The following is a 14033-nucleotide window of genomic DNA, read 5'->3' as shown; positions in this document are numbered from 1 at the left end:
GTTGAATATTTGTTAAGACTTGTTAGTACAATAGGGAATTTGCTTAATTTTGCTAGAAACATGCCGATAAAATATTTTTAATCATGACAAACATTTCGATTCCTGTTGCCACAAAAAATATTTTGGCGTGATGCTGGCGACGAAACCGATTTTCTGTAAACCGCCATTTTGGTAAAAACTGAAAAGCCAAATAGATGAAAGCACCGAACAATGGTGGCGGGTCGCGGGTCCACGCCTAGCCTAACACGGCGTTTTCCGGGATTTCTTCACGTTAGTAACCCCTAAATAAAAGCTAGTTTACCTTAAAAAATCCTTCCGAGAGGCATCCCCACTCGGTAGGTGAAACATGTCGCGTTGCCGTATACAAAATACCAAACTGAAGTGCTCTTCAGAACCGTTTATTCGGCCGTATTTTCAAGAAGTAATAGCGAGGTTGAGGCCGAAGTTTTAAACGCGAAAACGTGTACGTCGGACGTTTAGCGCCGCTTTCTCATAAGCCCAGAAGTTTGACAATGGTGTTTGGGAAGTCAGTGGAATCATGCTCGACGTTCCAAACGCCATTGCCAAACTTCTAGGTTTACAGGAAAGCGGCGCCGAACGTCTGACGTACACGTTTTCGCGTTTAAAACTTTGGCCTCAACCTCACTGATAACTATTGTTTTTTATATTGTAAAGAAGTAATATATCCGTAAAATAAAAAAAAAATAAATTTATGACATTTCTCGACGTGCCTGCCCCCCAGTGGCAGTGAATAAAACCACCGTACACTTGTAGTTTTGTCGTGGGTTCGTTCCGCATTATCGCCCATTGTGGGCCTGGCCAAACCCATTATGGGCTTACTAAAAAAGTGCCCGTTAGGGCCGAGTTTAAAAAAACATATATATATATATAGGTTCATGAGTAAAACCAATTTATACACTGAAATTAATGATTATACAGTATTTTTGAATTAAAATCAAGTTATAATAATAATAATATCAAACTGTTCTTAACCTTTTTTAATTTTAAAAGTAAAATTTAGTCGATTGTAAATAATAAATTCCCAGAAGCCGAGAACTTCGCTGACTCATAGGTGGAACCCAGATCGATTTTTTTTGAAAAATCAGACCACGTGTTCGAGGGATGGGACGTCACGTGTGATGAGAGTCATGACACTGGGAGCAAATCGGTTTCCTTGTCAGGTGGCCTTTAATGATTGTAAAATTGAAAAAATGGTGTCACATTTGCGTGAGTAATTAACCACCTGTTCTTATTTATGTCATAATTTGTCGAGATGGGTCAAAAATTTTGAATTATATTTCTTAAATAGCGTAGAAAAATGAAAAATGGATCATAGTTTATCGAAGCTGACGAGAAGCGTGGAATTTGCACCTTTGAGAACTTTAAGTGATTTCCTATTGGAATCTGCCAGATTTCAAATTCCTGACTTCAGAGACCAGACCAGATGGGCTAATCGAATTAGAAATAACCTTTTATACTACCAGACGAATTACTTTTTAATGATTTTTTTGATATATTTAATTTTCTTGTAAGTATCTTTGGTATTTATTTTGAATTAAATTTAGTAATAGTAGCCTACATTTGATTTTATTCTAATAAAGTATTATTACAAAAAGTTTGTTTTTTGAAGTTATGTACCGGCACGTGGTAGTACATATTGCTAATTTAAACAAGTTTTGGGTGGATGGATTGATAGGTAAGGTAATGCAACGCTTTGACGATCTGTCGGAGAGGAAAGACTTTTTATAAGGGACGCTTGCCCGTATTTAGGTATTGGACGCGTGAACGAAACCCAGAAAACTAAGTGGTCGTCTCGTTTTTTGGGCACGAACTACCGGTGCTTGGTGGTTTTATCCGCTCGATTGTCGACGAGCAAACCGGTTTCGGTTTGTTCTATAAATTTGGCTGGCGATTAATTCGAGGAATATTTCATTGTTTTTTCAAAAGTACTTTCTTTTTCGCAAGAAAGGATTATAGAGTTGGAATGTTGTAATTGGATAATAACATTTGACTGTAATCTACAATTAATAAACCGGTAAATGGCTAGAATGTAAATCAAGTTAATGAAACAGGATTGTTCCTTTCTGCTAGAAAATGATGTAGCATTTGATTTCTCAATATATTGGATACACATATATTAAAATTTATAATGATGTGTATCTGTTGTTGAAATAATACTACTAGACAAGTGTATAATTTGAATAGCTATTCCATAAATTGTTATATCATTCTATTTTGAAGAAAAAAGAATTTTGGAGTATACATAATATTAGTTGCGACAAGATGATTATACTTCTCACCTAACTCGGTAATTTTAACCGTCGTTTTATCCATATCTTTGAAATCTCGAGAACGATGGAGAAAATGTTGGATTCTAGTGTTGATTACTTATTGGTAATATTTCCATGTTTATACAAATGTATTTTAAAAATCTGTAATAAAAATTTAAAACAACAGTTTCCACAAATAACTGATTTTTTTTTCTTAGACATTTCTATGGTTTTGTGTGTAGAGAATGTGGATATCTATTGCAATTGTTAAAATTTTTTGAAGTCATTCAATAAGTTAGTAAATATTTAGGATATTCTAATTGTTTTTTCTATTTTCCTCTTATAAGTGATTATATTTTAAGAAAGCCAGAAAGGAAGCTTATTTTAAATTTACAACATTCGAAAACAAACGGTTTACGTATTTCAAAATTTGACTTATTAAAATGAAAACATGACATAAATTAAAAAATAACATGTGTAATTTATTTATTTTATTAACCAACATTAAGTTAACCCAAGTCGGTCTCCTCCCTCATTGGTTTATCGACTAGAGACTGCCAAGCTTGGATAACGTTTTTCTCAAAATTAATGCATTCACCCTTTCCAGTGGCTTGGAAGATTTCAAATGCTTCCGTCGATGTCGTATACCTTTCTTAATAATTTAGCCTGGTCCCATCCCAACATGCCCGACATGTTATTAACCAACTTGGGCTAGACTTAACGTTGGTTAATAATGTGTAATTTATTTTTTATTTATCATATTTTGAAATACATAAATCGTTCATTTTCGAGTGTTGTAAATTTAAAATAAGCTGTTATAGTTCTGCCATTAGACGTTTGTTCTTTTATTTTTGTAAATTATACATTTTCTAACCCGAGGCAGACCTCCGAATGGAGTCGAAAACGTTTGTTTTGATTAAAACATTGTTGGAAAAGTATGGGTTAGTATTTCAAAACAAAAAGTCCAGAAACTGATAAAATAATATACATTCTTTTTTAAAATCTAAATGTATTATAATGGGTGGATATTAAAAACAGTGTAGAATGTATAATAATGGGTGTAGCTTTTATCTAATGACATATATACTTGGAATAATTGTTGTTATTTTATATTATTTGTACATCTTTCATGTAACTAAAGGAGTTAATCAATTTGATCCGTGAATGCTTCCTATATTTGTGTGTACGGGAGTATATCAAATGTGAAAGTATTCTCTTGAGAGAATAATACAGGTAGGCCTCCTACAGCGCGGTACTTTTACAACGCGTTTTCGCTCCAAGGCGGTTGGAAAAACGCGGAAATTTTCTTACGACACTGTTATTTAGGTTGGTTTGAAAAATTCAAAAAACACCATTCGTTGCACAACATACGCATACAAGGGGAAAAGACCTCTGCGGATGAGCATTCGGCAAAAAAAATCCAGCAGAACTAGCAGATATTATTCAAACAAAGGGTTATTTTGCTGACCGAGTGTTTAATGCCGACGAAACAGGATTATCACGGAAAAAAAGGCCTAACAGGACCTATAAATGAAGAAACGCTCCTGGCTTTAAAGTTTCCAAAGATTGCATAACTCTACTTTTATGTAGTAACACGTCTGGTGATTTTATTACCAAGCCAATGCTCATTCTTCGAGCACTAAATCCACGCTCAATGAAACAGTGCAACAAAAATGACCTTCCGTGTATTGGAGAGGTCACATAAAGGCATGGATGATGCCATTTATTTAAGGATTGGTTCTGTAATTGTTTTGTTCCGGATGTAGAAAATTCTTTAAAAAAGAACATAGCATTCAAAGTCCTACTAACCGTAGATAATGCGCCCTTGCATCCAATTGATTTAAATCATTCCAATATTGAGATTGCATTTTTACCATGCAACACCACTCCGCTATTGCAACCCTTGGATCAAGGAATCGTAGCGACTTTTAAATCATGCTATATCCGTAAATCATTTGAATTAATTTTGGAGAAAATAGATTCTACGGATATTACAGTCTGTGAAGTTTGGAAACAATTTTCAATTTTAAATTGTGTAGAAATTATCGGCCCGTCCCTAAAAGAAATGTGCCAATCGACTAAATGTTTCCTTGAAAGCTTTATTACCGGAAATGGTCAGTCGGGAAAATGTTGAGCCAATTCAGCGTGAATATAACAACATAGTAAGCCTTACACATGCAATAGGAGGCGATGGATTCACTGAAATAACTGTTGATGATATTCTAGAATTAGTTACGGAAAATGAAATAAACGAAGCAGATTTGGTGACAGTTATATCGGAAACATTACCGATTGAAGATAATTCTGAAGACCTTTTCAATGAAGAAACCAAAAACTTTACTCTGAAAGGTATAGAAAAATGTTTGGACATGGCAAAATGGATGGAATCTTACCTTTTAGAGAACGATCCTCTGCCGGAGAGAGCGGAAATATTTAAAAGAAATCTTCAAAATTGCTTATCTGCTTATATATTTATTTGAATTATCTCTCATTAATATTTGTAACATTTAGATATTTAGATGTCATTTTCAAAACTTAAAATTGTTATATACAGGGTGAACCAAACAATAGGTGGAATAGGGTTTGTGTTAGAGTTATACTATAACAATGGTGTATATTTAACTTTGTTTTGGTTGAAAAATTACATCAAAGATGCATTTCAAGAAATTAATACACAAAGGTACTAGTGCGAAATGTTTGTCAAAGTGTGAAATATAGACTTCAAAGCTGTATAAATTGTAATGAACAGCAGTTTGAGCGCCTGCATTGATAAAATTGTATCAGTAAATATAATTGTATATATAATCTCAATAAATGTTATTTTCTTTCCACCTACTTTTGGTTCACCCTGTATATTACATATAAAGACGTAAATTTTGTCATTTTTATAGATGTTTCATCTATCATCTTGGGATAAAACCATAAACTACACACTGCAAGATTCATATCAAGAGCAAGGGTGGATCCAGCAGGGTGCAGAGCTTGTGTACACATCCTAAAATTCTAAGTAGAAAAGAGTTTTCCATAGTACAACTACGAAGCTAGATTTACAATTATGTTACACGATAATGCGAGTACCGGTTTCAATCCCATAGTACATTGCAAACTGGCTTTTAACTTCTACAGCAGGTGACACCTCAAACTTGCAAATCCTTTACTGGAATAATTGTGACCTGTTCTTAGATACACTCGTCTTATCGCCTAAAGGTGCACGAACACGGGTCGACCGATAGCCCAGACAACTTATCGCCGACGATGCAACTACGAATTATCCATTGGCCTCGTCGACGTACAACTTGCAAACTGCTACGATTTAACCAGAGTCCACCCCAGTTTCAAATGACAGGTTGTCATCTGGTGTCTGAATAAAAGCATTAATAAAATATAAAAAGTTGTTACTTTATATGTAATTGAGAAAGACATTTTGGTTTTCTGTGACGTAACTTTTCTGATAAAATAATTCCTGGAACCACTCCTGAAGAAATTTGAATTTTGAAGTGTGTAGTTCATGCCTTGACTCCATTTATGACAAATTGACAGAAACTAACAATTCCTTAATAACTGTTTCTACCAGTTTCATTTATATATACATTGAAGTGTCAGAAATCCAAACCAATTGAGGCTAGACCCCATCTGGATTTTCAAATATATACGTAAATTAATATCCGTTTCTTGATGGAGTGATCTGGATTTTTGACACTTTGCTGTATTTTTAATTGGTACTATTTTAAGATTTTCATTTTTTAACAGACTAATATATCCAGTCAAAGTAATTACCGGAATATGCACAATTACAGCTCTATATTATTTTCGTTATTGCACGCAACTGTGGACAATACACGATCATATTGTTTCGTTAAGAAAGCACCATCCGATTATAAATCTGTTTATACTTCTCGCAGGTATGAATTATTTTGTTAGCTTTCTACTAATTTAATAATGCAGTCCTTCTTTTTGTAACTAGTTATGATTTATTTTATATATTAAAAGTTATAATTACAGAAAGAAAGGAATATATAATAAAACTAAATACTAAATTTGTTTAAAAATATATATATAATTTGTATACTTTAAAATTTTATTTATGGACAAGATTTTATACAGTGGACCTTCGTTACAGCGCTGCTCACTATACCGCGCACTCGGTTATAGCACGGGCGATAAGCTCAAACATGTTTATACGGGTCCGTGCGGCATTAGTGAGTAGCGCATTTTATTGTTACTGCATATTGAGTAATTGTGTATGTATTGAGTTTTTGCATGTATTTTGAATAGTGTTTAATTATTGTATGCATGATGAGTAAAAGAAAAGCTTGACATTATTGCTAAAGTAAAGAGGTGAATCGCGTTACAGTACGCCGCTCGGTATAACGCAGTTACCTTATAAAACTAGATAAAACTAGCGTTCGGTGATTTTACCCACTCGTTTGTTGGTCGCCGATGAGCTAACGTTACTTGGATTATAAAGCATTTTTACACAGGAAAAAAACTAAAAGAAACCACAGATCCAGGAGCAGGACTTCATAAACATCTTGAAATTCGTCATGGGCAATGTTTCCCAGAATTGTAAGATAAGATTAAGGGGAAGAATGCATGATACTGTCTGTTATGAGGTTTTATTAAAAAATTTTGTTTATCTATTTATTATTTTAAAAGGTAAAAGCTTTATTTTTGAGGTAGATGTGGGTTTTAAAAAAAAAAAAATTGTTAAATGATATCATCTCTGTGATCAAAAAGTATTGGAAATGGTCAAATAAAATGTAAGATTTGAATTTATTCATCAAAATTTATTTTGTTCCCTTCAAAGTAACCCCTCCCACTGCAATGTACTTATGCCATTTTTTCAAATTTTTGCTTTAAAGTCATTTTGATGAAACCCCCTTTAGGACTTGCAATGAATTTTGTTTTATGGCATCAGTTGACTCAAAACAGTGACCATGAAATGGAAAGTTTAGTTAAGGAAACAGAAAAAAGTCACACAGTAACCTATCAGGCGAATACAGAGCTTACAGAATTATATTTATTGAATTTTTGACCAAAAATTTGTGAGCAGGTGCAAAATCCATGAGTTTTCTTGCCACAAATCATATAATTTTCTACAAATTGCTTCATGCAAATGACACAAAATACTCAGATGATAATCTTCGTTGACAGTTTGGCCAGTCTGAAGGAATTTACGATCCACAATACCGTGACAATGCGAGAAAACAGTCCACACGACCTTGATTTTTGACTGACCTAGGCTTTTTGGGTCTTGCTTTACTGTTTGAGCATCATTCACTTGATTGTTGAGCTGTTTTGGTGTCAAAAGTGTATATCCATGTTCCATCATCTGTAATGTTGTGTTTAAGAATGATTCATCTCGAGAAAGCATTTCCTTGACCACTCAAACACGTTTTTGGAAAAATTCAATGTGTTTGGGATGACTCAATAAGTGACATGTCACAAACCCAAATGATCTTTTAAAATTGCTTGACAAGATCCAAATGATAGTGTTTGATGTCCCTAATTGTTAAACAATGATCACTGAGCACCAAATCTCTGTCTTTGGCAATGTGTTCATCAGTTGAAGCGAATGGCCTACCAGAGCATGGTTCATCTTCAATGTGTTTTCTGCTCTGAACATCTTGTACCACTCAAAAACTCTGGTGGTAATAGTCAAAAACAAAAGGCTTTTATCAACACTTCCAATGTCCTTGTAGCAGTAATTCTGTTGCAAAAACAAAATTTAATGCACCCTCTTTGCTCAATTACACTAGACATTTTGAAAACTTGCCAGTGCAAATATTCTTTATACGCAACAGGTGTTTGTTTGCAAGCAAAAACAGACGATTGCACACGGATTGTTGCTAGATGTCGACAAGTACCAAATGATGGAAAAAAACGACAGCACCCTCTTGCACACACGCAGTTTAAATGAACCATTTCTAATACTTTTTGATCACAGTAATAAGTAAACTTTTCATTGAGTTTTGACTCCACTTGAGATATGATCTCTACCCCCTCTATCTCCCACTTGATTTATAATCTCCAAAATGTAATAGATTAATATGCAAACCGTATATAGTATTCCTGCCAAATTTCAAAATTTTTTTTCTCTGTGATCATGAATTATAATACAAAATAGACACACAATTTTGTATTATAAAATTCTAGCAATGAGTTGTGTAACTTTCCCAGCTGTTATGAGATTTTATTATAAAATGATAAAAAGCTTAATTTTGAGGGTAGCGACGAGTTTCGTAAAAACTTGTAAATGCGAATAACGTGTAACGTTGTCGAGTCTGACCTCTTTCGAGATAGGACACAATATATCCTCGATCTTTAAACATTAAAATTTAATAGCATTAATGCCCCTTATACACAAACTACCATGCCAAATTTCACTTCATCATCCTGAGATAGTAAAACAGACACCTACATACACACGCACCCGTGAAGTTTTTTACTTTTTTGTGTTTAGGACGTCTCAAAATGTGAAAATTTGCAAAAAAAAAAGTCAAATTTGACACGATTCCAATACTTTCTCTTATTACGTATACATAACAGCTGACAATGTAAATCTCTTACACACGAAATTTGTTCTTATGTATACTTGTAAGGCTTATCTGGTAAAATATCTTGCCAGTCATTCCTGGACCTATGGTTCCTTTGCATTTCTTTGTATTATGATAGACAACTTTGTAGAATGTTCACAAAAACCTATTTCCCATGGAGAACTTTTAGATTGTTCGGATGCCGAAAGGACCAACATTCCACAAGCCAAGATAGCAGAACTTGTTGATTCCATAACTGACCAAGCTAAGGTTTTGAAGAAAGTACGTGGTGGGACAATTAGTGCAAACGTGGCATTTGTATCGAGCGGCTACTGTGAAATAAAAGACAAAGTCCGAAAATACGGATATCTATTATTTACTTACTAGAAATTTTCCCATCGAGCATGACCGAATACTTTTTATGAGAAAGTAGAGATTAAACTAACATCTTGAATTTCTTGAAAACTACTTAATTTGTAGAAATATTGACTGTTGTAACATAAAGACCAACAAAACAATCAAAATTTCATCTGGAGTGGACAAAACTAGTAGGAGTTATAGAGAATTTATTTACACACAAACAAACAGATGGTAGCCTTTATATTAAAGTAGTAGTATAATCTTCATAAAATTTCTTTATACACTACATTCTGAGTAAACACTCTATTGTCTTTTAAAATATTTCCTTGATGTCTTCCTTTAGTAATAGACATCTTGATATTGTTTTGATGATTGACGGTATGATCCTGTTTCTGCAGGCCTCGATAAAGCCATTTCTTAATTCCGCATCGATAACAAAGATAAATTGTATGTACGTTAGATGGGCAATAACACTTTCTAAATAATTGGCTCATTAGATTGTTACTTTTGATTGGCTAATAGAATGTCACGTGGTCATTATGAAACGATCTTTAACTCGTTCAGACTCTGGTGAATTAAATACTTTTTAATTTTAATGTAGTTAAACATAAAAACGAAAAAAAAAATTATAGAAATGTGTTAATTTTGAAGAAAAAGCTTCAAAGTACAATTTCCTTTGTCTCGCCTTAGCGCGAAACTTGACACCGATGTGTCATTGTTTACACAGCTGGATGACCTTGAGAACAGCTGGTGTCGTCTTTCGCGGGACATTCTCATGAAACTCTCGGGAGGAGAAGGGTAAAAAGTAGGGTGAATACTAGATGGCGGTATATTTCTAAATATTTTTTTAAAATTACGATTTTAATTGAAATTTCCGACCCCCCCGACTTAATTAAACGTATATATAATAAAATCTATTAATTAAAAAAATTAAAAAACTATTGGATGCTGTTTTTGACATCAGAAAATAGCTTTAAATAACTTTACCGAAGTAAAATCGACGCACTAGAACTTTAGAAAGATGAATAAAGTTTTATAAAAAAATCCCATAAAAAAACCATTAAGCGTTAATTGCGTGTCATTAAAGGTTAATTAAACTCGCAATAAAATTTTTTCGCGCGGGTAAAAATTTTTCAAAAAATTTGGAGACTTAGAAAACATCCGAAAAATCAAAAAAAAAAAAAATTTTTTTAGGGGTCCTAAAGGACCCCATTTTTTGTAACGCTATACAACTTGCCCGAGATATCTCGGGCTAAGGGCTGAACGCGTTATGAAGAAAAAAAAAAGATTTCATTAAATTTAAACTTAATAATTAAACATAGCTTCATCATGTCACTTCTATTCCTTATATTAGTAATGGATTCTCTAAAATATCCTTGTCTTTCACCATCTTATTTGGTTAAATTAAAATTTAAAGTGTTCATTACTTTACATTTAAAATACCTAAATTATTATTGTAACGTACTTATAATAATTAACATTATCTGTATTGGGCTGAAGAATAAGTGGAAATTTATATTAATTTTGATTTCAATTGTAAATAACTATATAATTATTATTGTTTAATAGTTTAAACATAATTTGTTCTACTAAAATAATAAATACTAACTGATTTTGGTAATTGATATTTAATACTGAAATAAGATAAGCTTTTTGCTTATTAAAAAGTTAATTAACGTGTGAAATAATGCTACAAAACTGAATTCAATGTATAGTCAAACCTCTCTTAGGAATGAATTAAGTTTGAAAAAGTTGTTCAAAAACTGAAATGTATTTTTCCCAGAAGAAACAATATAAAATGGATTAATCTGTTCTTGACTCCCAAAACAAAACCTTTTCTTTTACCTAGCTGCTATATTATTAACGCATTTTAGGTAGTTACTATATAATAATGTTAACTTAAACATTTGTAGTGAAGCATGCAAACTATAGCTAGGTTGAGGCCAAAGTTTTCAATGCAAAAACGTGTACGTCGGACATTCGGAACCGCTTTCCCGTAAGCCTAGAAGTTTGACAATGGCATTTGGAATCTCGAACACGATTCCACCGACTTTCCAAACGCCATTGTCAAATTTCTAGGCTTACGGGAAAGCGGCGCCGAACGTCCGACGTACACATTTTCGCATTTAAAATTTCGGCCTCAACCTCGCTTATGTTTAGAAAAATAGTGTGTGTGTACACATACAAACAAATAAATAAATAAATACTTTCCTCTTATTAGATCTGCTTTAGTTGAAATTTTATTTTTCAAACTATTGTGTAAAATTTTGTCGTTGCATCCGAATAAGCCTGGATAAGAAATAACATTTTGTTTTTATATAAAATTTATTCACTTGTATTTGATTATTTGTTTAGGTTGGTACACGTTGAAAGATGTAATGAAAGAAATTCTTGATTTTCTCATTGGTGTTCAATTTCCAATAATTTGTAAGTATTGCAATTTAAAGTCATTGGAATTTGCAAAATGCATTAGTAAAATTACTCAAAATAAGATTACTTTTTCTAGTAGTGTTTCTTCATTCGTCTTTGAGATTACGCAATATAAAGAATAAAATAGCAAATCAGCTCGAATCGATCGGTTTAAAGAAAACACCCGTGGGAGTTTTTTTGGAGGCATATGGGTTAAATTAAAACATAAAAGTAAGTATTTTAAAGAAAAATTTATTAGAAATAACATTGGCTGTATTGGTTTTTTTTTATTATTTTAATACAAGATGCCAACTTAACCCTTTGATGAGTACTTCCAGTAAGCGTGTATACGTGACACTTGTCTGTAAAAGACAGCTACGGTCGTCTATTAAAGGATCTAAAAATTTTTTAACGTTTTTATGAGATTTAGCATAGAATTTCTAGCAAAGGACAAATGTGGTGTGAAGTTTCTTAACACAATTAAATCAGAAGAAAATATTGGTTAATTTATTAAAAAGTGTGAATTAGGAGATGAGATGTTAGTTTTTAAAAAAAGTAACTCACTCTGGGAGGAGAGGGAGCACTAGTAAACCCATTCATCAAATGGTTAAGCAATTTGGACTTGGAGGTAGTAGTCCAATACGAATCTAGTAATTTTTAATCATATGATACAGCTAATCATTTTTTGTTTTATCCTTATGACTTAAGTAAAATTAACTTTCATTTTCTAATTTTTGTGATGATAAACCACAGATCAATTTAGATCACAATCTATTAAAACAATAATACAAAAATTAAATTACGAATTAACTAACTGTTAATATACCTTAAGTTGAAATATATTTCGTCGACTTATTCTACTCTCTGAAATAGAAATTGATTTGACGGAGAATATTCTTGTATTTTGCATTACTGACATGTAGTACATAGTAACAGTTATTATTTTGCAAAGTACGAGGGGTGGATCCAAAAAAAAAGGTTACGAGGGTAATAAAAAATTATTTATTAATAATAGATAGAAAATACAAAAGGGAATTAAGAGGCATACTTGCCAATCACTTTTCCACATAATCACCAAATCTATTTAGGCATTTAACTGAACGTAGGACCAACTTGTATAACCCAGTAGAAATCGCATCCCTGCCCAATGAGCCAGTTCTTGGCACTGTTTTCACATCACTGAAGAGAATTTTGTTCCAGATAAGTGTTTCTTCATTTTTGGAAAAAGGAAATAGTCACTGGGTGCCAAATCTGGGCTGTATGGGGGATGGCTCCAGACTTCCCACTTGAACTTTTGCAGCAATTGTTGAGTTTTGCAAGCAGTATGGGGCCTGGCATTGTCGTGCAGGAGGATGACACCATCATTCAACGTGCCAGGGCGTTTGCGTCAGATGCCCGTAAGAAATGAATCGCAGCTTGCACCTCCAAACCAGACCACTTTTCTAAACGTCTTGACATTTCAATCACTCTGACGCGTCAGTGAATGTACACTACCTACCCGCACAACCGCTGTAAGACAACTAGTACCATCTGTCTCCACTCTGGGAAAAAATATTCCCTCCACATTAATTACTTTTCAAATGCTGCTGCTCGTAACTTTTTTTTTTTTGATCTACCTACGTATCTATAGTATATTTATCGAAAGTTGGCACCTACTGTAAACAGACATTTTGTTGGTATCAATCTGCCAGAGATTTTCATTGGTCAATCACAATCAAAAGTGGCTAGACATCTGTTGACCAGTTAAGTCCCTTTCTCTGCACGTGTTAAAGTAGGTCAGAGTGGTGTCAACAATTTAAAAATTTCTAATTATTATCTTGTTAAAATAGGCTATAATAACTACTGTTTTTACACAGCCGTTTATAGATTATTTCCATCGTTTAAATAGTTTTACACAAAATATATTTATAACTAGCAGGTAGGCCCAGTGTTGCTCGAGCAAAAGTAATGATAGCAAAGATTGATTATTACGTTATAGTCAACCTTACGTGTTTTCACAGAATGCAAGAATTGGGTCCCCCTGTTTCCAGACTAATTAGAGAATTTTTAGATCGAACATATTTTTAGACCCATTTCCCGCAAAAATGAAAAAAACTGTATGTGTCTTGCACGTCGCTTTCTCTTAACACGTCCATCAACAATGGAAGTGTTAAGCCTTAATCCTTTCCCTCTCATCCGTGGGGAGGAATTTCAAAAAATCCCTTCTTAGTGTGTGTTCTTATGACATACCCTAACTGTGTACCAAATTTCAACTCCTAACTGTTTGGGCTCTGTGCTGATTAATAATAATCTATATAGTCTTAATAATATATATCTGTGTAGCTGAACATAGCTGTGAAGATACTTCAGAATCTTTATTTTATTAAATAGATATAAAAATAAAACAAATTTTCCAGCAAACCTCAAGTTCAGACATTACTGTAATGTTTTCATTTGATCTACGTAATTAAAAAATTTT

General features: G+C 33.2%; 2 protein-coding genes across 3 annotated transcripts in view; both read left to right on the top strand.

Annotated features, from left to right (window-relative positions):
- Positions 1-14033, top strand: part of LOC136988624 (putative protein-lysine deacylase ABHD14B) — a 147571-nt gene that overhangs the window by 48606 nt on the left and 84932 nt on the right. The gene's annotated exons all lie outside the window — the stretch shown is intronic.
- LOC136988575 (PRA1 family protein 3-like) overlaps positions 1079-14033 on the top strand; it is a 13792-nt gene continuing 837 nt past the window's right edge. Inside the window, exons 1-5 of one of the 2 annotated variants that reach the window (XM_067286485.1) lie at positions 1079-1227; positions 1310-1528; positions 6021-6172; positions 11522-11593; positions 11676-11806. In XM_067286485.1, coding sequence (XP_067142586.1) covers positions 1326-1528; positions 6021-6172; positions 11522-11593; positions 11676-11797 — 549 coding nt within the window. In that variant the 5' untranslated portion in view covers positions 1079-1227; positions 1310-1325 and the 3' untranslated portion in view covers positions 11798-11806. Of the gene's footprint in view, positions 1228-1309; positions 1529-6020; positions 6173-11521; positions 11594-11672; positions 11807-14033 lie in introns of both variants that reach the window. The other variant, XM_067286482.1, reaches the window with a different exon arrangement.

Source organism: Centruroides vittatus, unplaced genomic scaffold, assembly GCF_030686945.1.
Source record: "Centruroides vittatus isolate TY-2023 unplaced genomic scaffold, ASM3068694v2 contig_1259, whole genome shotgun sequence".
Classification (NCBI taxonomy): Eukaryota; Metazoa; Arthropoda; class Arachnida; order Scorpiones; family Buthidae; genus Centruroides; species Centruroides vittatus.
Note: the sequence above shows the minus strand (reverse complement) of the source record. Positions and strands in the feature narration are given on the sequence as shown.